At 39.9% G+C, this 26,774-nt stretch overlaps 1 protein-coding gene across 1 annotated transcript in view; it reads left to right on the plus strand.

The window, feature by feature from the left end:
• LOC146811572 (uncharacterized) overlaps window positions 1–21,341 on the plus strand; it is a 138,707-nt gene extending 117,366 nt beyond the window's left edge. The window contains 1 exon segment of the mRNA XM_085615069.1: window positions 19,921–21,341. Coding sequence (XP_085471195.1) covers window positions 19,921–21,341 — 1,421 coding nt within the window.
• The last annotated feature ends 5,433 nt before the right edge of the window (window positions 21,342–26,774 follow it).

Here is a 26,774-nt window from a genome sequence, read left to right on the forward strand (position 1 = left end):
CTTGAGTGATTTTACTTTTGCCGTGTACTACATTCCTCAATGCTGCTTGTACTACCCAAAACAAGTAGTAAATATATATATATATATATATATATATATATATATATATATATATATATATATATATATATATATATATATATATATATATATATATATATGTCACCCAACTGTCCGGAAGCATATAGGAGCCTCCTAACGCGAGGGTCCTGGATCGGGCCCTGCTGCCCGTATAAATCCCCTCAATTATTCTTTGGTTTACCAAGAATACTCCAGGTCACCCAAGGCTGCTTAATACAATTTTAATTGCAAGGTCGGCTCGTACACCAACGCGTTTTGCCTTACATATATATATATATATATATATATATATATATTCACTGAAAAAACCATAGGTTTCACACATGTTATAGTTAGCGGAAATTTTACTGATAAAAAACCAGTGAAATTCCCCCGTTATAGTTAGTGCAGGCAACTATAACTCACGCGACCGCAATCCTCTGCTGATGCTAATACTGTATTTAGACACTTATATGCCCATGTCTTCTTCCATACATTTTTAGCTATACATATATTACAAATATTTTTTTTTCATAAAGACACATATGTCATCAGCAGAAGATTGCGGTCGCGTGAGTTATAGTTGCCTGCACTAACTATAACGGGGGAATTTCACTGGTTTTTTATCAGTAAAATTTCCGCTAACTATAACATGTGTGAAACCTATGGTTTTTTCAGTGAATTTGCAAGGTTTTTTAAATGCTAATTCCTAACTATAACGTGTGTGAAACCTATGGTTTTTTCAGTGAATTTGTACGGTTTTTTAAATGCTAAGTTACTTTACGCCATTCGAGGCGTGCGCGCCCACTTAACGCAGTTCGTTCCGTGCACGGTTTTTATCAACTTTAATAAGCCCTGTACATTTGGTGGCCTTCGGCCACCAAAAGCACAGGGGGTGGGGTCAATGTGGATAGTGTTTTTTTTATTTCAATTTTATAATTTCATGTTGCCAAAATTTAGTTTTTTTTACCTATTAATAAGCCCTGTACATGGATAGTGTTTTTTTTATTTTTATTTTTTTACCGTACGCTTACGGTAAGCGTACGGTAAGCGTACCCCGCGAAATTGCCGAAAAAAAAATAAAACCGTTTTTGCTCTTGGGGGATGTTTGTGGACTCCCTCAACATGACTATGTGGGAGGGAGTTGTCAAAACAGCCCTGTAACATGTTTTTGGCCATCATGTTTGATAAACAACACTCAGTGCGAGAGACAAAATGGCGGCTGCCGCTTCCTGGTTTCGGCCGATTCGAATGTTTACTAAGATCTAAGAGCCAATCAGAATCGCGCTCGCGCACGCCACCGTACGCTTACCGTAAGCGTACGGTAAGCGTACCGTAAGCGGGCTCAGATATATATATTGATTTAAAGGCTATTTTCTCAGAATCTACTGAACAGATTTACACCAAACCTACAAAAGGCACTTCCTTGACCTAGGGACTACCTCTCTGCCAAATTTTGAGTAATTCTGTTCAGCCGTTCGGGCTGTAGCTCGTTCTAAAGGTCCTATGGAAAAATGCATGGGAAAAACGCGTTTTGGGACCCCCCTTTTATCTCAGCCCCCGCTTGACGGATCCCCCCGAGACTTTCAGGGTAGGAGCGGAGCGTAGCGCCCCACCTATTTTGAGAAATTCGCGAGGATTCGTCGACCGGCGCCAAAGTTATTCAAAATAGAATGTTGAGGTTTTCCTATGGAAACGTGGTCCTAACTATAACTACCTACTGGCGACCGCCAGTAGGTAATATATATATATATATATATATATATATATATATTTTGATATGACCCAAAAAATCTACGCCAGGCTATTGTTACAACGATTACAGATTTGGTCCAGCGATAATAACATTCTGACGCCGCTTCAGGCGGGATTTAGGGCCAAAACATCAACAATCGACCAATTATTCCGGTTGCAAGTTCTTTACTGGAAGCATGTGGTCTTGGAAGGGGGTAGCCTATATCTTACATTCGTCGACCTAAAGTCCGCATTTGATATGGTGGACCGGAACCAGTTATGGACCATTTTACTAACAATGGGGGTTCCGCCATACCTATGCTATCAGTTTAAGATCTTACATGGAGGTACGTTTGCGAGAGTTCGTTTTGGCAGACAAGGTCAGCTAACTGGACCATTCCCGATCGAGAAAGGCGTTAGGCAGGGCTGTGTGCTTGCCCCGACCTTGTTTTCTCTCTTTCTCAACGGGCTTATTGAAGATCTCTTAGCTATAAACGACATTGACTCCCCCAAATTGGGTGCCCGAAGATTTCCCGCTCTAATGTTTGCGGATGACACGCTGCTGCTTTCAAAATCCCCAATGGGGATGCAGCGGGTGTTGAACCAGTTTTCCAAATTCTGCATTAAAAGGAACCTGGTGGTCAATATAAATAAGACTAAGTATATGGTTTTTAACGCCAATACTGTTAACTGCCCCCATCCAATGATGGAAGGCAGACCCCTTGAAAGGGTCCCAACATTTGAATACCTGGGTTTGACTTTGAATGATAAAATGGGGTGGGGTCCACAAGTGGCCAAGGCCAACCTAAGACTATCCCAAGCAGCTGGGGGCATCCTAAAAGTACAGAAGAATTGTACCCACAAAATAATAAGTGCCCCCCTTGAAATCTTTAAAGTTCAAGCAAGGGCATCATCCCTTTACGGGGCGGAACTTTGGGGACACACACCAGTAAGTAACCTATCAATAACTGAAAATAATTTTATACGGCAATTATTGGATTTGCCAAAAAGTACTCCCTTGGCTCCGCTCAGATTAGATTTGAATATCTGCCCAATTGCAGAGGCTATTACTGTCCGGCCTTTACTTTATTGGAAGCGCCTGTGGACATTCCTGAGTTGGTGAATTACAAGGAGGAGCTTAAAGTAGTCATGGCTTCACTAGGATCTGGTAGGATCCCTTGGTTAACTTTTGTAAGACAGTTACTTACATCGAGCGGGCTTGAGGAACTCTGGTTAAATCCCGAGGCTTCCTGCCCAGCTATTTCCAAGAAAACCATGACAAGTGTTGTAAAAGAATCTAATCTAAGGAATCTCTTTCGCTCAGTAAAAACCTCAAGCTTAACTGATATTTTTTTGGACGTTAAGTCCTTTTATAGCTTTGAGCCTGAGATTGATACAATACAACCCAATTTAGCAAAGAAGCTCTATTTGCAATTTAGATATGGCACTTTGCCTTTTTATCACAATATTGACAGGTGGAAAGGGGGTCCGGCACGTCCTTGCCCAGCTTGTCGAACTGAGGAAGAAACTCCCGTACATGTTAACCTTTTCTGTCCAGTATATGCTTGCATTAGGAAGAAATGGATAATTCAGCTGTGTAAAAACCTGGGTATAAAGCAATATTTGGCCTTTTTTAGGATATTAAAAACTGATACTAACGCAGTGATAGTTTCTGCAGTAGCTAAATACTTGCATTCAAAATTGATAATTCGAAGGAACTTGATAAACAATGCTGCTATACATTAGCATTAAGTTTTACGGATATCGAGAGAAAAGATCGTATTTTATTCCTTTTATAATGATCATTGTTTAACAATTTTAAAATTCTGGATAGTATTTAAATTAAAAAATCTTTTAAGGATATGTTTAACAATCATCTATATAATTGAGATTACATGTATGAATTGAATTGCTTGACCTATTGTACTGTTGTCTTATTTGTATGTGCTTTTATGGTAAATCTAACCGCAATAAAGCTTGATTGACTTGACTTGACTTGATATATATATATATATTTAGGTACAAGAATGCCACAGCACTCTGGTGCAGGTGATGGTAAAGAATTTAATAATATCACCCAGAAGAATGCGTTCTTTTGTGTGACTTAATGACTTAATTAAAAAGTTTACCAGCAGCTGCACTGGAGTGCAGTGGTGTTCTTGTGTCTAAAGGAAGCCGCTTTTTGGATTTACACATCCGTGCGTGGCGTAGCTCTGAACATGAGCAGCGCCGGCATACAGGCAGCCCGTGGGCAACACGCTGAAACCAGATGTGTGTGTGTATATGTAATATGTGTGTATATGTAATATATATATATATCTTTTACCAAAAGTCCATAAGAATGTAACACCTATTCCGGGTCGCCCGATAATTTCTGCAATTAATAGCATGACGGAACATGTGGGTGAATATGTGGACTTTTTTCTACAAGAATTGGTGAAAGCATTACCCTCGTATGTAAAGGATACTGGTGACTTTTTGAAAAAACTTAGTGACATTGTCTGGAGAGACAATTTGGTGCTAATAACATTAGACATCGAATCATTGTACACCAGTATAGAACACACTGCTGGTTTAACTGCCATTAATCATTTTTTGGAGTCCAGACCCTGTGAATATTACCAACATAATAAGATGCTAATGTCCCTTATCACATGGTGCTTGAGTAATAATTATTTTATGTTCGGTAAAGAAATTTACAAGCAGATACAAGGTGTTGCCATGGGGGCCTGCTTCTCTCCGAGGTACGCATGTTTGCATGTGGGCTTTTGGGAGGAGCAGGTCCTCAGGAAGCAGCACCTTGAGATCTTTACCAAGAATATTGATCACTGGTTGCGTTATATTGACGATGTGTTTATAGTGTGGAATGATAATATGGAAAGTGCCAAAAAGTTTGTGAAAACAATTAATATGAACTGTAGGAATCTACACTTCACATCGCACATTAGCTATTCTAAAGTAGAATTTTTAGATGTAAACGTGTTCATTAATGAAGGAAAACTAGTCACTACTGCCTATAGAAAACCAACGGCAGGGAACACAATATTACACGCAACCAGCTCGCATTCAAAGCACATTATTAGTAGTATCCCTTATGGGGAACTCTTAAGACTAAAACGTATTTGCAGTACACCAGCTGATTATGAAAGCTGCAAAGAAGAAACTTTAACTCGTTTCAGAAAAAGAGGATACAATAATAAAATATTGACAGAAGCTGTGAATAAAGCTGAAAATCGATCAAGAGTATCACTGCTTCCACAGAATAACGAGAATGACATTACTCCTGCAGATACAACCAATGACACACCTAGACTTATAACAGCATATAGTCGACAAGAGAGGAGAATAAGATCAATAATTAATAAAAATTGGCCCATAATCCTTACTGATAGTATTTTAAGTTCGAGACTTCCGAATAAACCAGTGATTACTTTCAGAAAGACACAATCCATGGGATCAAAATTATCCAAAAATAGTCCAGAATTGAACATCAACAAATCCTGGTTAAAACCTAGACAGGGCTTTTTCAAGTGCACATCGTGCAGAGCCTGTAAATTTGGAGTAAATACAACATAATATAAACCGCCCTTTAGAGAAAATGAAGTAATCATAAAGGGCAGCTACAATTGCCGTACTGATCACGCAATATATGTTCTCACGTGCACTTGTGGGCTTAGGTACGTGGGAAGTACGAAGCTCCAAGTGCATGTGAGAATATTGCAACATTTGCGAGCAATCATCAATAGTGATCCGGCATATCCCGTTGCCCGCCATTTTAAGGAAGCACACAATAATGATGTTAAATGTTTATCCTATTTTGTGATTGATTCCATTCCAGCCCTACGTAGGGGAGGAAACCGGGAAAAATTACTACGACAGCGGGAAACGAAAACCATTTTAGAACTTGATAGTAAATTCCCGAATGGATTAAACAATATGGAGGACCTACATACTTTTTTATAATTGGGTTCTTGTACCTCCTATGTGCTTCCTTATAAATAGGTTTCCATAAAAATGATGATATACTTTTTAAGTTACATCTTATTAAAGGGCGTCAAATAATGTAAATAAGTGTAGTTGTTTTACATTACCCATGGTAACTTTCGATGGCAGTGACAAATATGATGAAGTCTCCTAAATCTACTAGCGTTCACTCTATTTAGATATCGAACATTTAAACATCATCTATGAACACTTCTCGTTCTTTTAAAGAAACACTAAAAATCAACTGAATTTTATATGGTTTATGATTATATTTTTCCCTGGTGTTATTTATTTTTATATTTAATTGATATGCATGAAGCACTTTAGAAATTTTAAATAACACTTAGGAATCATTTGCACAGAATTGCACGAGGCACTTTCTTTTCTTGTATAAATACGTGCTTTGAAAATTAGTATTATGCTGATATTAACAAAATCAAATTGGAAGAATAAAACGCATTTAAGCAGTTATATGTTTTCCAAAAGCAGACGTTTGCACACGATTTCGCTATTTTTACATTTGTTGGAGTGTGATAATGTGTATATTTTAAATTATTTATACATGTTTTATTTAATTTTGAAACTTTATTGTTTTTCTAAATATTTAATATATCTTAACATATTTATTGACAATACGCGCCACAACAAATGCGAATGGTAATGTTCATCAGGTGTGCGATCAAATGATTTGAGGTCTGTCTTTCTGCTATTTGAGGCACTTTGCAATGATTTGTAGCATGTAACAAAAGGAAGTGTTTCTTCACTGTTTATCATTATAGAGGTGTGTTCCTTTTCACAAAGCATATATAAAAAAGATGGCGTACTGCAAGCTCCTTATGTGATCAAGGGCACTTGATGCCCGAAACGCGTCATAAGATGAGGAACAAAGAGCAATAAAAGAACCTTGCCATTGACTTGTCCTGGTGGTCCGTTTCTGTCAGTTCGCCGGAAGGAAGTACTGAGAGTGGTTTGAGTGCATATATATATATATATTACCTACTGGCGGTCGCCAGTAGGCAGTTATAGTTAGGACCCCTTTTCCATAGGAAATCCGCAACATTCTATTTTGAATAACTTTGGCGCCGGTCGACGAATCCTCGCGAATTTCTCAAAATAGGTGGGGCGCTACGCTCCGCTCCTACCCTGAAAGTCTCGGGGGGATTCGTCAAGCGGGGGCTGAGATAAAAGGGGGGTCCCAAAACGCGTTTTTCCCATGCATTTTTCCATAGGACCTTTAGACAGGGCTACAGCCCGAACGGCTGAACAGAATTACTAGAAATTTGGCAGAGAGGTAGTCCTCAGGTCAAGGAAGTGCCTTTTGTAGGTTTGGTGTAAATCTGTTCAGTAGATTCTGAGAAAATAGCCTTTAAATCAATATATATATCTGAGCCAGCTTACGGTACGCTTACCGTAAGCTTACCGTACGCGTACGGTGGCGTGCGCGAGCGCGATTCTGATTGGCTGTTACATCTAAGTAAACATTCGAATCGGTCGAAACCAGGAAGCGGCGGCCGCCATTTTCTCTCTCGCACTCTGAGGGGGGGGGCTGTAAATAAAGGCAAAAAACATATAAAGGGGCTGTTTAGACAGCGCCCATGCACATAGCCATGTTAGTTGAGTCCTCAAAGGCCAAAAACGGTAAATTTTTATTTTGTGAAAATTTCGCCGATTACGCTTACCGTACGCGTACGGTGCGCTTACGCTAAAAATTTAAATAAAAAAAAAAACACTCTCTGTGCATGGCATATTATTGTCATCACTTACAAATTAAATTTAACAGATTACCGATCACAAGGAAGCGAATAATATGTCCTCCATGTGCGCACGGTGCGTAACGTGGGCACGCGGTGCGCGTAGCGCACTGCGTGCCCACCTTGCGTGTATGGCACTAACTGCGTAAAGTGGGCGCGCGGTGCGCGAAGCGCACCGCGTGCTCACCGTGCGCGCACGGTGCGCGAAGCGCACCGTGCGCGCACGGAACGAATTGCGTTAAGTGGGCGTGCACGCCACGAATGGCGTAAAGTAACTTAGCATTTAAAAAACCGTACAAATTCACTGAAAAAACCATAGGTTTCACACACGTTATAGTTAGGAATTAGCATTTAAAAAACCTTGCAAATTCACTGAAAAAACCATAGGTTTCAGACATGTTATAGTTAGCGGAAATTTTACTGATAAAAAACCAATGAAATTCCCCCGTTATAGTTAGTGCAGGCAACTATAACTCACGCGACCGCAATCTTCTGCTGATGACATATGTGTCTTTATGAAAAAAAAAAAATTCTAATATATGTATAGCTAAAAATTTATGGAAGAAGACATGGGCAAATAAGTGTCTAAATACAGTATTAGCATCAGCAGAGGATTGCGGTCGCGTGAGTTATAGTTGCCTGCACTAACTATAACGGGGGAATTTCATTGGTTTTTTATCAGTAAAATTTCCGCTAACTATAACATGTCTGAAACCTATGGTTTTTTCAGTGAATATATATATATATATATATATATATATATATATATATATATATATATATATATATATAATCTACTGGCGGTCGCCAGTAGATAGTTATAGTTAGGACCGTGTTTCCATAGGAAATCTGAAAATTCTATTTTGAATAACTTTGGCGCCGGTTGACGAATCCTCGCAAAATTTTCAAAACTAATGGGGCGCTCCGCTCAGCTCCTACCCTGAAAGTCTCGGGGTGATTCGTCAAGCGGGGGCCGAGAAAAAAGGGGGGTCCCAAAACGCGTTTTTCCCATGCATTTTCCCATAGGACCTTTAGTCGAAGGTACAGCCCGAACGGCTGAACAGAATTACTTGATATTTGGCAGAGAGGTAGTCCTCAGGTCAGGCATGTGCCTTTTGCATGTATGGAGTAAATCTGTTCAGTATTTCCTGAGAAAATTGCAGTTAAACCACATAAATATCTATAGCCGTGCACCGTGCGCGCACGGTGCGCGCACCCTAACGTGCACGAGCGTAATTCTGATTGGTGCTTACATGTCAGTCAACGGTCGGAATCAGGAAGTGTCGGCCGCCATTTTGTTTGTTGTGGGTGCGAGAGTGAAAAACAGAGGTGGCGAACGTGAAAAGGGGGCAGGGTAGAGAGTTCCTGACCCCCTAGCCTTTGTCAGGGGGTCCCTAAAGGACTCCGAAGGGTGAAAAAACATTTTTTTTTTTTTTAAATCGCGGGGTGCGCGCACGGTGAAAAACCTTAAAAAAAAAAATATACATAACTTAGCATTTAAAAAACCGTACAAATTCACTTAAAAAACCATAGGTTTCACACACGTTATAGTTAGGAATCAGCATTTAAAAAAACTTGCAAATTCACTTAAAAAAACATAGGTTTCACACAGGTTATAGTTAGGTGGACATTTCACTCGTAAAAAAACAATGAAATTTCCCCGTTATAGTTAGGTCAGATAACTATAACTCGCGCGACCGCCACTCTATCACAAGGATGATGTCATCAGTGATGTCATGAGTGATGCCACTGACCATGTCATGAGCACTGGATTGCGGGCGCGCGAGTTATAGTTATCTGACCTAACTATAACGGGGGAATTTCATTGTTTTTTTACGAGTGAAATGTCCACCTAACTATAAACTGTGTGAAACCTATGGTTTTTTAAGTGAATATATATATTTATATCTTCCCAACAACAGTCCAATACCTGGCGATACTATCAACCCCACGAATGTTACTGATGTCAAAACCCACCTGAAGAAATTAGAAAAACTTTTACGTACAGAACTGAACAAATGGTGGGAAAAGCGATCATTAGAGAAATATAAAGAGGTAGGACGAGTACCACGGTGATTGAGAGTGCTAATTGCCCCCTCGTTTGAAAACCCAAATCCTCTAATGCTCAAAGAATGGGCTGCAAACAACCTTGAAGCTTCAATGAACATGGTAATGATATTAATAAAATATGCGGCCATAGATAGAGAGGAGATCTTACAACAGATTGACGCTCTCAATGCAATACTGGCAACTCATGAACAACAAGACATTATCAAAAAAAGGTAGAGAAGAAATTGGCTTACGCCTACAGAAATATGAAGAATCCATAAAAGAGACAAAAAGGACTATGAATCTGGAAGAATCTTTACTTTTTCACGCAAATTTGATAATGTCAAAAAACAAGCTCTGATGTCTAAAACAATTACAATAGCAACGCCTAGCTCAAGTAAGCACGAAGAAATCGAATCAGACCTTAGCTCAGTTGCTAGTAGTACCCATTCAGAAGAGTGCGGATCTGACACAGGACCTCCATCAACCCTCAGCAACATATCTCCATCTGAAGAATTGGGTTTTTTAGTAGAAGATCGCCGCCAGACCTTGCGGCAAACTACTCAAGCCATGAGAGGACCAAACGAAAGAACGAATGCAGAAAACAAAGACGTAAAGCAAAAAGGAGGAAACAACAGGGGAAAATGGAGAAACATGAAGAAGAGAAATTAGACAATGAAATAACCATGGATAATACTGTGATAAATTTGACTAACATTAACCTAACAAAAGCTGAAATCAAGTTACTATCATTGGGATTGTCATTCTGCCCTAAAAGTCGTTTTAAGTATGTCCAAACTCGAATAGATATTTTCAAATTTATTAGAAAATTAAAACTGTTGAAACATTTCAAACTAAACAAAGCATCGAATGTTGCTGCAAAAATCACAATTTCGGACACTCCGAATATACGACTGGCCGCCAGTGATGTAACCAACCTCAAGACTCTACATGCCCTTGTTAACAACTCGGATGAGGTTGAGTGTTCAACTAAGGAACAACTACTCAATTTAGGTACTAGTGGTAATTCCTCAACTTTGAGCCCATTTCGTCCTAACTCTACCTTCATCCCACTTATGCCTAAAGATGCATTGGATATATTCAGTGACTGTGTTATCCAAGATCTTAAAACACTAAATAAAAAGATCTTAAAAAGGAATAAACATCAATCTTACCAGGACCAGCAGTACTACACCCTAATGAACAAGTTGAAGAATGATGCTGATGTTGTTATAACCAAGGCAGATAAGGGAGGAAATGTCGTTCTGTGGGCCAAAGATCAATATCTACTTGAAGCATATCGTCACTTAAACGATGAACAGTGCTACAGGAAGGCCAACATTAATGACATAAGGAAATTGAAAGATCTAATCCATGGTGAACTTGGACAATGGAAAAGAGTTGGCTTGATCAATAAAAATGAATACAACTATTTGAAGGTTGAGTTTCCAACCACTGCGGCCCTGTATTTTGTTCCCAAAGTACATAAACAACAAATACCTATCCATGGTAGGCCTATCATCTCGGCTCAACACAGTTTATGTGAAAACATATCCAAATATGTAGATTTTTTCTTTCATGAATTTGTTGAAGAACTGCCATCCTACATCAAAGACACTGGTCATTTTCTTTCCACCATACAGACTATATCTTGGCGAGAGGGATACTTGTTCATTGTCATGGATATTTGTTCCCTGTATACTAGCATACGCCACATTGATGGCTTGCAGGCAGTTAAATACTATCTGGATAAGAGAAATATTATTTTCCTCCAACACAATGCCATGCTACTACGTATGATTGAGCTATGTCTATATAACAACTATTTCATGTTCAATAATGAGCTATTCCAACAGCTTCAGGGCGTAGCCATGGGGGCATGCTTCTCTCCTAGTTATGCGTGTTTACACGTAGGCTGGTGGGAGGAGCATGTCCTCAACCACACTTACAGTGAGATATTCACGGCCCATGTAATACACTGGTGGAGATTCATTGACGATATCTGTATCATATGGAATGGCTCAATCGAATCAGCTAATGAATTTGTAAAAATGGTTAATATTAACGAATTGAATCTAAAATTCACTGCTCAAATCAATGCAGAACGAGTGGAATTTTTGGATGTAGAACTGTATATCAGGGACAACAAGATACAGACCAAACTACACCGGAAAAGTACAGCTGGGAACTCTATACTCCATGCCCAGAGCTCCCATCCCCATCATTTACTCAATAGTATTCCCTATGGGGAGTTCCTGCGTATCAGACGTATATGCAGCTTAGAGTCTGATTGTAACACCTGTCTAGCTGAATCTTTTTTAAGATTCCTAGCTCGAGGATACAAAAGAGATGATTTAGAACGGGCCTTGGCCAAAGCTAAGACTGTGAACCGCAGTGTATATTTTGAGACAGTCACCAAAACTACCACTCACAAAACTACGGGCAACACTAACAGTGTATCCAATGAGGTAGATTCTCTTCGTTTCATTACTACTTTCAGCAGTCAAGACAAGGATATAAGGAAACTTATATACAAAAACTGGCCTATAGTGAAAACTGACCTTACTATGTCACAACTAGTACCAGACTTACCCCAAATTACATTTAGACGAGCGCCCTCAATGAGGGATGCTCTGGTGAAAACTAGTCCTGAGGTAACTATCACAAACACCTGGTTATCCAAACGTAAAGGTTTTTTAAATGCAGCTCCTGCCGAGCTTGCAGATTTGGCATTAACACCTCTGAATTTGTGAGTGCTTTTGATCAGACCCCTATTAGTCTTAGAGGTCTGTTCACATGCAAATCTGACCATGCAGTATATGTACTTGAGTGTGCCTGTAAACTCAAATATATTGGCAGCACTAAACTACAGGTATTCACTAGGATCCTACAACATCTACGTGCCATAGTCAATTCTGACCCAAGTTACCCTGTTGCACGACATTTCAAATTAGTCCATCACAATAATTTGAACGACTTGAAATACTTTGTGATAGATACGGTACCAAAACTTCTGAGGGGCGGCAACAGGGAAAAACTTCTCAGACAATTAGAAACACAATATATACTGCTACTAGACACCAAGATGCCCAATGGACTTAACACAGGGGAGGATATGCACAATTTCTTATGACCACAGTATACTAGTTGATTCCAGTAAACACTAGCCATTTGGGTTTTCTTTTATCATCTTCAATTGTCTGCACCTTGATTTTAACCTAATTTTATCCCTGTGGGTTGTCTTTGGGTTTATATATTAGGGTTTTTTTCACTAGATTTCTATTCATCAGAGTATATATTTTATTATACATTTCCCTCGAAATCTGATAGTTTTCAACACTGTTGTAACATCTTAGCCCTAGGCAGATCATTTTCCCTTGTCTTTCCTACCTCCTTTTCCTATGCTGCTATATGGTTGCCATCTTTGCACATTTTTTTGCCATATTTGCACAGATGCACTAGCACCTTATAATACATGATTATTTAGATGTACTGTATGAGGCACTAGCACTTTATACTACATGATTTTTTAGATGTACTATATGATTTTAATATTTATATTTGGAATGTTATCCATTTTATAAATATTCCCCAAACCTGATAGACTCCCAATATATATTGCACTTGCACTTTATTGGAGAGTAGTATATTGTTCAGAATTTTAACATTATCTATGTACTAAAATTATGTATCAATATCTGGGGATTTACCAACTACCATAGTGCATACTCATACATGTGATACACGTTCAAATGTTTTATCATGATTATAGTTGATTCAACTATACTTTAATATGGTATACATCTAAGAATAGGCATTAACCAATTTTGTCATCTGCAGCAAAAAGAAAACCCTTTATGGTTTGTGCCAAACTACTAAATGCAATTATTGATTATTTCAATAGAACGCATAAACAAGATGTTATTTTGTTCTACGCTTTGTTGTTCTCAGGGTTTCTAAGGCTATGACTTCTCAAATGATTTATGTTTTAATCAATTGGTTTTATGGGCTTCCTTCCTCCGCATGCTTATTTATGTAATTAGGACTACTTTTAGATCGAATTTCGATGGTCCACTTTTACTGTTTGGAATCATATTCAGTGTACATTACAGGGTTTTTCTAGAATTTTTCTCCCACTTTGGAACCATATGTTTTAAAGTTTAACTTAGAAATTAACTGTCCAAACGATAGTATTTCTTTTATGTTTACCCTGTCGGTACGTGTAGCTTGCTGTTTTGTCTGTTATTATTCCATTGGTTGAGAGAGGAGGAAGTCAACCATATTACACTATATAACATGTGATAGGTTCACCAAGTGTCATGTGATCAAGGCCGTGGTGACGCGGCCGAAACGCGTCATGCCGATTGACTTGGAATAAAATCTGCACTACTACTTATCTACTGCGTGCTGTGGTCTGTACCCGTCTCCACTACCTGCTGGACCTTTGGGGAATCTGCTTTCTTTCTACATATATATATATATATATATATATATATATATATATATATATATATATACATATATATATATATATATATATATATATATATATATATATATATATATATATAAATATATAAATATATATACACATATATATATTGCATGCAATTTCTGGATATCACCCAGTATACAGACGTTGCACAACCTGCCCCATGCATGCAAGCCTATATCTATGAAGAAAGGGCATGTTTGATGTGAAGAGGGAAAGCATTCCGGCTTTGCTGCTCTACATAACACTGACAAAGCCAAAAGTTTAGACCTATGCATGTTTATGCAGGAGGAATCTGTCGAATTAACCCCCTGCAGCCTCTGCAAAACCGTGGGAGATTGCATCACCTTTTTCCTCCAGAGGTGGCAGAGCATCACGTCAGACAGGTGGATGCTCTAAATTATACAGAATATATATGCCCTCTCCTTCCTTTCCATCTTTCCCCACATAGCTCCTACACCTGAACGCCTTCCAGAGGACTTCTTGTCCATTCTGCAAGTGGAAGGTCAGGCTGTCTTGGCCATGGGAGCAATAAAGAACATTGGAAGTTTGAACTGGTTGTTACTCCTACTACTTCTAAGTGCTGAAGAAGGATGGAGGCCTCTGCCCTATCCTCAACTGTTACCCTTTGAACATCTTCTGGAAGAAAATGCTCGCCCTTGCATGGGATCTGCAGGATGCTTACTTTCACATTCCTATCCTGCAGTCCCACAGGCATTACCTACGGTTTCAGGTAGGCCACTGACTCTTTCAGTACTCGGTGCTCCCCTTTGGCCATTTCAGTGCACTTCAGGTGTTCACAAACGTGATGATGGTGGTCACTGCTCATCTTCTTAAGTTAGGAATACCAGTCTTTCCATACCTCGACAACTGGCTGCTGGAGGCAGACATGCCTCAGAGTTGTGTGCCACCTCCAAAGGACTGCAATCCTGATGATATTGCTTGTATTCCCCATCAACATGCCGAAGTCGCACCTGACTCCTTCAGAGTCTCCACTTCATTGGAGCCATTCTGGACAAGGTGCTCTTCTGAGTCTTTCCTCTGCCTTAGTTAGTCCAAAACATTCAGGCTATAATTCTGATGTTTCGACCTCTGAACTAAGTTTCACTAAGAGCAGCTCTCTGCCTTCATTGCATCTTAGCCTCCTGCATCCTGCTTTTGGATCACGCCAGGTGGCACATGTGGGATAGGGAGTCTCAGTGGCCTCAGCACCAAGGGAATCTTTCTGATTTCATCCAGGTGTAGGAGGAGAGTGCGAAAAATTTGCAGCGGTGGCTGCTTGACCGCAATTGGGCTGGCCTCTCTACACCACCCAGTACTAATCGCTGTGAAGGATGCATTGTTGCTGGGTTGGGGAGGTAATCTGGGAATGGTGGAATCAGTTGTCTCTGGTCTTCAGTGGAGACCCATTTCCGCATCTACTTGGAATTACTTGTGATTCGCTTGATCCTGAAGGCATTTCCTTCCGACCATCAGAGTGTAACAGCAGGGCCACTGGAATTATGGGGCAGGAGATGGCCAAATTATACAGCAGGGTTGAGTAAATATGCGGCAAGAAAAAGCAAATTATGAGACATAATGGGACACAATTTGTAATAATGATGAAACTATTTTTTCATCTTTAAACTTAGTAACACTGTCTGGGTATTGATTGCACCTCGCTAGCACCCATTTAGCACCCAAATATATCAAAAGGCAACAGAAAGGTGACCAGTCCAGCTTTGTTAAAGGACCTTTTACTAGGCATCAACACGTATTGCTACAATTTAGTAGCTTTTGAACCCCATTTTTTTGGGTAAAGTCTGCAGATGCTAGATTATGTGGCGAATGCTGCAAATCTATAATTATGCGAAAATCGCAGCAGCCGCTCATTCGCCTAATACCAGTGATCCTGGGTAATAGGTACACGTTCTTACAGACAACATGACTGCCATGTGGTATTGCATCAAACAGGGCAGCTTGAGGTTGTGGGTCCTGTTCGAGGAGGTTCAGTGCCTCTGGAAATGGCTGAAGGCTCAGTGCATCTCCCTGATCACCCAACACCTTTGAGTGCCAAAGGCAGACAAACTCAGCCATCGTTGCCTAGCACATCTACTGTCCAAGGTGGAACAAGGCATCTTCCAGCAATAGGGAGAACCCTTCTTTTCAGTACCACAAAGAACATTCAGTGTCCAAGCGTTTGCGCATTGGAGTTCCCATGGTAGTTCTTACTTAGAGACGCGGTTTTTTTAGATTGGAGCTGAGACTCCTCTACTCCTTCCGGCCTCTGTCTCTCTTCCCTGGGTTCTGAAGTAAATCCGGAACGAGTGGGCCCAAGTCATCCTAGTGGCTCCAGACTGGGCAAGGATAGTGTGGTACGTGAAACTTCTGGCTATGAGCATATGTCTTATGATCAGCTGAACCTTCAGAAGACCCTCCTGTTGAGTAGAAGCCTGGTCCTGCACCCTGCAAAACCTATACCTCCATGCTTGGAGATTGAACGGCGAAAGTTGATGGCATTTGATCTTCCTCCCACAGCAGTAGGTCACATTTTGGCTGCCTGGCATCCCTCCCCTAAAACAATTTATGCCGGGAGAAGTTTTTGTTTTATGTTCCTCTCAAAATTTCCAACCTCTACAGGCACAGTTGTGTGACATAACTGTTGTTTTGTCTTTCTCTGTCCCAGCAAGGCCTTGCTGTGGCAAGAGTTAAATGTTATTTATTGGTCCTTTCAGCCTTCCTTTGTGCCATCTATATTTAAACCACCTGTTGTGAAATACTTTTTGAAAGGACTGACACATTCGTGTCTACCAACACTATTTGTGGTGCCTAGTGGGACCTTTAATGTGGTCCTCACTTTCCTCATGTGGGCCTGGTTTGAACCAGTGCTTTACGCTGAAGACATTTCTCATAGCAATAACGTCCGCTCGTAACATGAGTGAATTTCAAGCAGTCTTTCCAGCAGCCATCCATATACCACTTTGGTCCCACACAAACTGGTATTCAGGACAAAAGATGCATTTCTCCCGAAGATTATCGCATCTTACCCCCACAGGGCAGTCTACCACATGCCAGCTTTCTTTACTCTGGCTCACCCATCCAAGGAGGGAGAGAGACATCATCGATGAGAACCCTAAGCTTCTTCATTTATTGCACCACAGATCATCCGGTGGACAAATAGCTTTTTCTGGGCTTCTCTAAAGCGAAGAAGGCAGAAGCGGACAGTCTCCAGATGATTTGTTTTGAACATTAAAACCTGTTACGGTTTGGCCAAGAAACAGCCTTTTAAAGGCCTGCATGCTCTTTCCACCAGAGCAAAGGCTGTTTCCACTGTACTGGTGTGCGATGTGTCAGTCGTGGACCTTGGCCAGGCTACTAAGTGGGTGTTAGTTCACATGTTTATAAAGCACTGCTGCCTTGATGACCTGGTCTGGCAGAAGGGGCACTTTGCCCGCTCTGTCCTGCAGGAATTTCTGGTGTCAGTCATTCCATTGTCCTCCACCTGGGGCTTTGGTATATCTGTTCACAAGGTGAGGCATCTGCGGATAGAAGTATCTATCAGAAGAACAACTTACCTTCGGTAATGATGTTTTTGGTGTATACTCTAACCGCAGATTTTTCACAGACCCATCCGCCTCTCCTTTCTGGGGAATGGACTCATCTGGTCCATATGGATAAGATTCTAATCTAGAAATCTGCACCCAGGCACAATCTGATTCCTAAGGGCTTGTTGTTTACCAGTGCATGGACAGATATCAGAAAGAAGCTGTCGTGGGCACGCAGAGGTGGAGGTTTTATAGGGGCACAACATCAGTTCTGAGGTGGCATGGACCTGACACAGAGCCTCATGATGCCACCTACAAATACATGAGAGAATTACTGATAGAACTCTCTGGGTCCAGACTGAAACCTTGGAATATTCACATGGTCAGGAATTTGTGGTTAGAGTATTTGTCAAAAAGAGCGTTACCGAAAGAAAGTCCCTTTTTCCTCAGCCCTTTTATTGTGGGCATGCAATCTAGCTCTGCTTTTCTCCTCATATCTCTGATTCAGAGACACAGCCTCTATTAAGGGCAACAGTACAGGATGTTTGAGAAGTGGGTGACTAATTGTGAGATTTCTTATTCTGCAGTTATCACCCACGCTTTACACTTTTATTCGATGTCTTTTACTGAATACTTTAGAATTGTTTATTTTTATTTTGTTGTAAATTTTAATCACATTGTTGGTAAGTTAGACTCCAAGAGGCTCACTTGCAGCGATTGAAGGCAGTATGAAAGGATGGCTCCTTGGGGCGTTCTGTAGGTAACAGTCGGCCATTATCTTTGTCATAATACAGAGTGGCCAGGCATTTTGAGTATTTGAATGTCATCACAAAATGTTACGTTTTTGGGAATCCTTTGAGTGCAAAGTATGCTCATTGGCGATAGAGCCAGTAAAACAGGATGGTTACCATAAGGCAAACATCTTCTCTATTGTCAAAGTAGTTGCATCAAAGACAGCTTCATAAATGGAGCACAGCACTAAGGATTTTCACAGCTGTGTGTGATCAGATGTTTTTATGGATGCAAAACCAGGCGTCATTTCGAGACTTCTTTCATTTTGAGAGTGTCCGATACAAATTGAATGTGTCATGGGAGCTTGTTAATAGAAAGGACGAGAGGTTGTGTTACATGAATTCTGGTTTAATTGTGTAAACAAAAAATATATATATATTCACACACTGTAGCATCCAAACGTTTTTGGAATGAGAGAAAATATACCTCATTAAGTGGAAACTTTTAAAAATATTACATTTTGTGAAATTGTCAATAGGAAGTCATAAAATAAAGGCAAATAATTAGATCTATTTTCAAAAAGTTTTATATGGAAAGCAACATCCAGTGTGCATTTAGAATTCAGTGTTTAATTACTTTTGTTATACTTTAGTAAGATTTTTAAACTTTAACTCCTTTACTTCTTAAAAAATCTTCTACACTATTCCACATATGTTGTGTCACTCATTAATTGTCCCTTTTACACTTTCATAGTGGTCTGCTGGTAAAAGATTGTCTTCAAAGAATACAAACTGATAATGTCCATAGCTACCAAGTTCCAATATTTAGTATGAATCTGTGTTACGTTTGTGTCCTGTAAAAAACAAAATAATATGTTTTTGGCTTATTTAAACAGGTGAACCAAGTAATAAAAACATGAAGATGCATTCACTAGAAAACAAGCCAAGCAAGTCTTCTCTGGCAAATGTAGTAATGATGTATGAAGAAATAAATTCTTGATGGACAAAGTGGTAAAAGTAATCATGAATTAAGGACAAAGGCAAAAGCCGTAAGAGAAACTGATTTTTAGAGAGATGGTTATAATTCAAATCTGATGAGCCTTAGTAGTAAAGAAACTATATAAGTGAGTTTCAGAGTATTAAGAAGACCGGAAGATAGTTTATGTTGGAGAGAACTTAATGGAAAATAGTTGATAAGAAAACCTTTGGCAAATGTGACTTAAGCAAGAAAACAGTTATTGAAGAACAGATATGGACATGGTACTTTATAAGTGCACTGTATGTGGGAAGGGTTTTAGTAAGAAAAGTGGTTGTTTTTGCTCATAAAAGAACACCTGCAGGTGGGAAACATAATGAGTGCAGAGGATGTTTAAAAAGATTGTCACAAGTTTTCACTTCTAACTTCGAAAAAAAAAATGTGAGCGCGAATCCCTATCAGTGTACTAAATGTGGGGAAAGCTTCATTCATACAGGATACCTTAATATCAGCAGAAGAACGCATACTGGTGAGAACCCTGATCAGTGTGCTAAATGTAGAAAACGTTTTGTTAACATGTCCTCATTTAATAGACATGAATCTTCAGACTTACATACAGGTGAAGATCCTCATCAGTGCCCAGAATGTGGGAAAAACTTTAGTGGAAAACAACTTCTAATTGAGCATGAAAGAACACATGCAGGTGATAAAGCACATCAGTGCACAGATTATGGGAAAATCTTCAGTCATAACGGATCTCTTAATGTCCTTGAAAGAATGCATACTGGTGAGAAAGCTCATCAGTGCATTGAATGTGGATTAAGCTTCAGTCGGAAAGGATCTCTTACTTGCCATGAAAGAACACATACGGGTGAGAAACCTCATCAGTGCATTGAATGTGGATTAAGCTTCAGTCGGAAAGGATCGCTTACCAGCCATGAAAGAACGCATACGGGTGAGAAACCTTATCAGTGCACTGAATGTGGATTAAGCTTCAGTCGGAAAGGATATCTTACTAGCCATGAAAGAATGCATACGGGTGAGAAACCTCATCAGTGCACTGAATGTGGATTAAGCTTCAGTCGGAAAGGATATCTTACTATCCATGAAAGAACGCATACGGGTGAGAAACCTCATCAATGCACTGTATGTGGATTAAGCTTCAGTGGGAGAGGATCTCTTACTTCCCATGAAAGAACACATACGGGTGAGAAACGTTATCACTGCACAGAATGTAGAAAAAGCTTCAGTCGGAAAGGGTACCTTACGATCCATGAAAGAATCCATACGGGTGAGAAACCCTATCACTGACTTGAATGTGGGAAAACTTTCATACGGAAACAACGTCTTACTGATCATGAAAGACCACATACCGGTAAGAAACCTCATCAGTGCCCTACATGTGGGAAATGTTTTAGTTGGAGAAAAGGCCTTCTCTACCACAATAGAACCCATACAGGTGAAAGACCGTATCAGTGTACTGAATGTGGGAAACGTTTCACTGATAAAGGCTATCTTTCTAGCCATGTCAGAACACATACAGGAGAGAAACCATATCCATGTACTGTATGTGGGAAACGGTTCAATATGAAAGGCTCCCTTCTTATTCACAAGAGAACACATACTGGGGAGAAACTATACTATTGCACCAAATGTGGTAAGGGCTTCTGGCATTGGTTATCCCTTGCAAGCCATAAAATGAGTCATACAGGTGAGAAACCTAACTCATGCAGTGAATGTGGTAAATGTTTCGGCAAGAGATATGAGCTTCGTGTTCATGAGCGGACTCATACAGGTGAAAAACCTTTCGACTGCATTGAATGTGAGAAAAGCTTTGTTTGCAAGGCCTCTCTTAAATTACATGTGAGAACACATACTGGCGAGAAACCTTATCTTTGCCGTATATGTGGCAAGGGATTTATTCAAGTGTCCACACGCAAAACAACACATACTGATGAGAGACCTTATCAGTGCACTGAATGTGAGATGAGCTTCATTAGAAAGGTACAGCTCAGTATTCATGAGAAGACATACTGGTGAGAAACCTTATGATTGCCATGACTGTGGAAAAAGCTTCAGTTGCAAGACCTATCTTCTTACTCATAAGAAGACTCATAGAGGTGTGAAACCTTTTGATTGCACTGAGTGTAGGAGAAGCTTCAGTCGTAGAGCGTATGTGACTCACATGAGAATGCATGCCGGTGAGAAACCTTACCAATGTACTAAATGTGGGCAAAGCTTTTTTGTGAAGTCCTCGTTTAACAGGCATGAACGAACACACGTTGGTGAGAGGTCTTCCATGCACTGTATGTGTGTTGAGAGTCATTTAGACAAGATATCCTAATATTCATGGGAAGGCATATTGGTAAGAATCCTTATGATTGTAGAAAAAGCTTCATTCACATGACCTATCTTTTTTATCCATTAGAGGACTCGCACAGGTGAGAAATTGTGTGATTTAAACATGTGAAAACACATAATGGAGAGGAGCTTTATCAACTTCCTGAATGTGATAAAGAATTTGGGGAGAAATTGTCCTTTTCTGGCCAAGGAAAAGCTACTTTTCAGTTAAAAGAAAGCCTCTTTAATGCACAAAATATGGGAAGAGCTTCAGTGAGAAGGGCAACCTCATGCTTTACGAAAAAACAAGAACTGTCAGAGAACAAAGTATGGTAAAAAAAAATATTGAAAGCTTCAGTCAGAATCTTTGCTTATTTATCCACACGGAGGTGAAATCATAAGAGCACTAAATGCAGGAAACCTCTGCTGAAAGAACACCTTATTGTGCACTACAGTACATCAAAAGGTGTACATTTACAATAGGTATAGTACAAAAATAACAAGCCTAATTATCCTTCCATTATCAAACTGGCACAAAATGGTTGGTGTTAAGGACCATTTCTCAGTAAATTGACGGGCAGGAAAAGAGGAGAAACTGCAATAAAACTGGCACCAGGAATTCAAGGACTGACATGCTCAAAGACAACGTGCAGGTGTGGTGAAAAGTACAAGGATCTCCTACGGAAAGTCAATGTTTACCACAAACCAATGTCGAGCACACTCAACTCCTCAGTTGATTTCAGGCTTGGATGTATTTTGTTTGCTTATGTGACATATGGGAGAAACAGTGAAAATAATTAATGACTATGATGAAAAAAAAGTTCTCTGCACTCTTCATTTCTGAAGAAATCTATGCATCACTTTTTTTTTTTAATTAACAAGTTCAGAGATGCATCCTAAGTGGTACAGTAACAAAAACACTGAGCAAGAAACTGAACACTGTTGCATATCAATTCTTACAATATAAGAAACAAATACATAGATGCAAACTGTAATTTTTCACAGGTAAAATGTACATTGTACCATGCTCCAGTAGAAGGATATTATGTCTTATTTATAGTACACATTTGTATCACTAGGCACCTTCCCAATAGTTAATCCCATTCATAACATGGATATCATAGCAGAACAAGTGATCAAGAGGTTACTTTATCACTTTGCATGATCACATTATTTAACTTAACCCCCAATCAAGTATGTCTGTATCCACCTTAGAGTCCCTCTTGACAGTTATAAGGACATTTCCTCTGCTGTGGACTATTCTTGCACATGTTATGTTACGAAATTTTCTATAGCGCGCAAATCACCCGGGGGCATCTCGGCGCTTGCTTTGATCGTTTCTGAGGACGGAAACAGACAGGGGAAGGAGGAGATTCCACATTATCAATTACGGAGCAAGGGATAAAAAGGTTTTCAGTTTTTTCTTAAAAATTCGATATATCTACTCTGGGTGTTTGCGCTGTAACCAATGTGTTACTGTTTGGGTCTTGGCCAACATTGCCTCTTATCAATAACACCGGCAAAGTTTCATTCCCAATGGAACCCTGTATTAATCTCTTCTCCCAGCTGGCATCTTTGGAGCACCATTTTGCAGCATGCTGGCGTTGACTAGCCAGGTAATACAATTCTAGGTCTGGGAATGCCAGTTCCCTATCGTACTAACCCTGCAACGTTTGCTTGACCATACTAGCTTGGTCATCAGCTGAGCAGGCTCCTTGAATGTCTAAGGAGGGATAGGACACAGACTTTTCAAGCGCATTTAGGTAGCTAAGCAAAAAACACATTTTGACGAGGGAAAAAATGACCCATGATTGAAAAAGGAAGCAACTACTAAAACGTGATTGATCCAACCAAGCCCTGTTTAATCCTCCCTTAATTAAATAAAAATATATATATAATATATATATATATATATATATATATGTATGTATGTATGTATATATATATATATATATATATATATATATATTATATCGTGAATAAATAATCTAAGCATCCCAGGGTGTCCTGCCAATCTCTAGAAGGTGGGAATTTGTTGTTGTGTATGTGTGTATAATTTATATATATATATAGGCGCATTAAAAGGCTTGGTTGGATCAATTAGGTTTTCAAGGTTGCTTCCCTGTCAATCATTTAAATATATATATGAAATGTATCAGCTATATTACCACCTGCATTCCTAAATAGCTGAATTGCTCAGTTTTTTATCTAAGTAGAATTATTTGGAGATCTACATTAGGACATCACACTAGTCCTCCCAGTAAAATCAAGAATTTGACCCAGTTAGTACTTAAACACGAAATCCTCTCAAATCTATAGAATTCGTTCAAGTGTAATGGAACAGATTGGGCAGGGTGAGTAAAGTAGACTTGAGGATCCTCTGCATAGAATGTGTTCCACTCCTGCCACCCCAACTTTCTAGATTCTTTCTGAGAGCCAACGCCAGTGGCTCCAATGCCATTACAAAAAACAGGGAAGACTATGGGCACCTCTCTCTAAAGTCCTGCTGCACTTTCCAGCTGTCCAACACTATTGCCCTTTTGAAGTATTGTATTGTATAAATATTTATAAAGCGCTAAAGACTGCGACCCTACGGGTATCCAGGCGCTCTAGCTGTGAGTGTGGTATAAATAGCTGAAGCAAACACAATAAGAATCCATCCCAGAAACTTTCTACACAACCCATATGTTTTATTTATTTATTTATTTAAGCAATTTATTGAGCGCACAAATACCCTTAGGTGTCTCGGCGCTGTGGACAGCTTAGTTGAGGAAAGAAGGAAGAAGGATGGATTATTTACTGAATAGTCAAGTTTTTAATTGTTTACGGAAGGACGACAAGGTGGGGATGGTTTTAATATGTAAAGGGAGTGTGTTCCAGAGTTTGGCAGTGGCTACAGTGAATCTTCTGTCTCCCCAGGTGGCTTTTTTTGTTACGGGGACAGTTAGCATATAACCTGATGAAGAACGTAAGGTTCTGGTTGGTCTGTAAAGGCATATATTTTTTTGAGAAATTCTGGACCTGTGTTGTGCATTGCTTTGTAGGCGATGCATAAGGCCTTGAATTTTGTTCTACTTTTGATGGGCAGCCAATGTAGCTGTCGAATTACCCTTGAGATAGGTTTAAACTTAGGAGTGCCCGAGAGAATTCTAGCTACTGCGTTTTGTACCATCTGCAATTTATGTAGGACTCTTTCCTGGGCATTGATAAGTAGGCCGTTACAGTAATCTATTTTTGTCATTACGAGAGTACTGATGAGAGTTTTGCCTGCGTTGGAAGGAAGAAAGGGCAGAAGTTTTTTTATCATCCTAATAGTGAAGAAAGATGATGAGACGACCGAATTAACATGATGGATGAAAGATAGTTTGTCATAAAACAAGATTCCCAAGTTTCTGACCTTAGTAACAGGGAGCGGGGGAAGACCTAGCTCTTCTGGCCACCAGGAAGGGGACCAGCTTGGGGAGAGGTTTCCGAAAATCATCACTTCGTTTTCTCAGAGTTCAGCTTTAAACAATTGTTTGCCATCCAGGTACTGATGGCAGACATTCCCTTCTTAAAATTTTCCGCGATTAACTTGCCGTTATCGTGGATCTCCAACACAATCTGAGTATCGTCAGCATAGGACGTAAGCCGCAGATTGTGTGCCTTGATAAGTCTAGCAAGGTCTGATACATATAGGTTGAACAGGGTAGGACTTAGTGAGGATCCCTGAGGGACTCTGCATGGTAGAGAGAAAGAAGGGGAGTTGTAGTTACCGAGCTTTACATGTTGAGTGCGGTTGGACAGGAAGGGTGTTATTAGGGCCTTAGCTTTGTCTTTGATGCCTATGGCTGAGACACGTTTGATTAAGATTGAATGGTCGACCGTGTCAAATGCTGCTGAAAGATCCAGCAGCACCAAGACCGCGGCGCCTCTCTTGTCCATAGTCATCCTGATTTCGTCAGCTGTTTTAATGAGAGCTGCTTCTGTCCCGTGGCCTTTCCTAAAACCAAATTGGGTGTCGTCCAGTAAATTGTTGTTCTCTATATAGTTGGCTAGCTGAGTGTTCATCACTTTTTTGATAATCTTTGCGGGGAGAGGAAGACCTGCAATTGGTCTGTAGTTCTTGGTATCTGTGGGATTGAGGTTGTGTTTTTTGAGCAAAGGTTTGACAACGGTTTCTTTCCAGATAGAAGGATATATTCCTATTGAAAACATTGAATTACAGATGTTGGCCAATTCGGGACCTATGATTTCCGGTACAAGTTTTGTTATGCTAGGCGGGCAGGGGTCATTAGGGGAACCAGATTTGGAAGTGGATATGAGGTCAATAATGTATTCTGTCGTGATCTGATTAAATTCTGAGGCGGAGGGGGGGTTGTGGTTAGTGGTGTGTGATACTGAAAGATCGCTTGGAAAAGAATCTACGTTAGTTGTAATAAATTGTTTATTTGTTGAGGAGAGGGCTGAGAAGTTGGAGTAAATTTGAGTGACTTTTTCTTGAAAGAATATAGCGAGCATCACAGAAAGTTTGTGTAGGGGTTATAGAGGAACTGGTATCTGGTCCTGAAAGCTTAGTAACAACTTTAAATAGTTGTTTCATAGAATCCTGAGATGTTTCAATTTGATTCAGGTATAATTTACTTTTTTCTGTGATTAAGAGGTTTTTATATTTAGACAGTGCTTCCTTATAGCGTGTTTTCATAGTACTATCGTAGTTTTGGCGCCAGTGACGTTCTGAGTTTCTGCATTTCTAGTCTTAGTGCCTCCGAGAACCAAGGGGCGGATGGTGTCTTTCTGTTTTTAGAGGCATTTTTTATCGGTACCAAGATGTCAAATGCTGAGTGGAGCCACTGCGTGTAGTGCATGGCTGCCTGTTCAGGGTTATCCAGGAGGTTTTGATGGGTAGATGATAAATGTGATTTTATATCTTCAGGGGAGATGCTGTTCCAGGCTTTAAATTGGGAGGGGGGAGGAGGATTGATGTAGTTGTGTGTATTGAGTTCAGTATTAATGTTGAAGAGGACCGCAGAGTGGTCTGTCCATGTTAAAGGGAGAACATTTATTAGTGAAATGTGTTTGTTGTTTGTGAATAACCCGTTGAGTGTGTGTCCGGCTACGTGGGTGGGTTTGGTTACCAATTGGGAGAGTCCA

The sequence above is a fragment of the Triturus cristatus genome, chromosome 7, assembly GCF_964204655.1.
Source record: "Triturus cristatus chromosome 7, aTriCri1.1, whole genome shotgun sequence".
Lineage (NCBI taxonomy): Eukaryota > Metazoa > Chordata > Amphibia > Caudata > Salamandridae > Triturus > Triturus cristatus.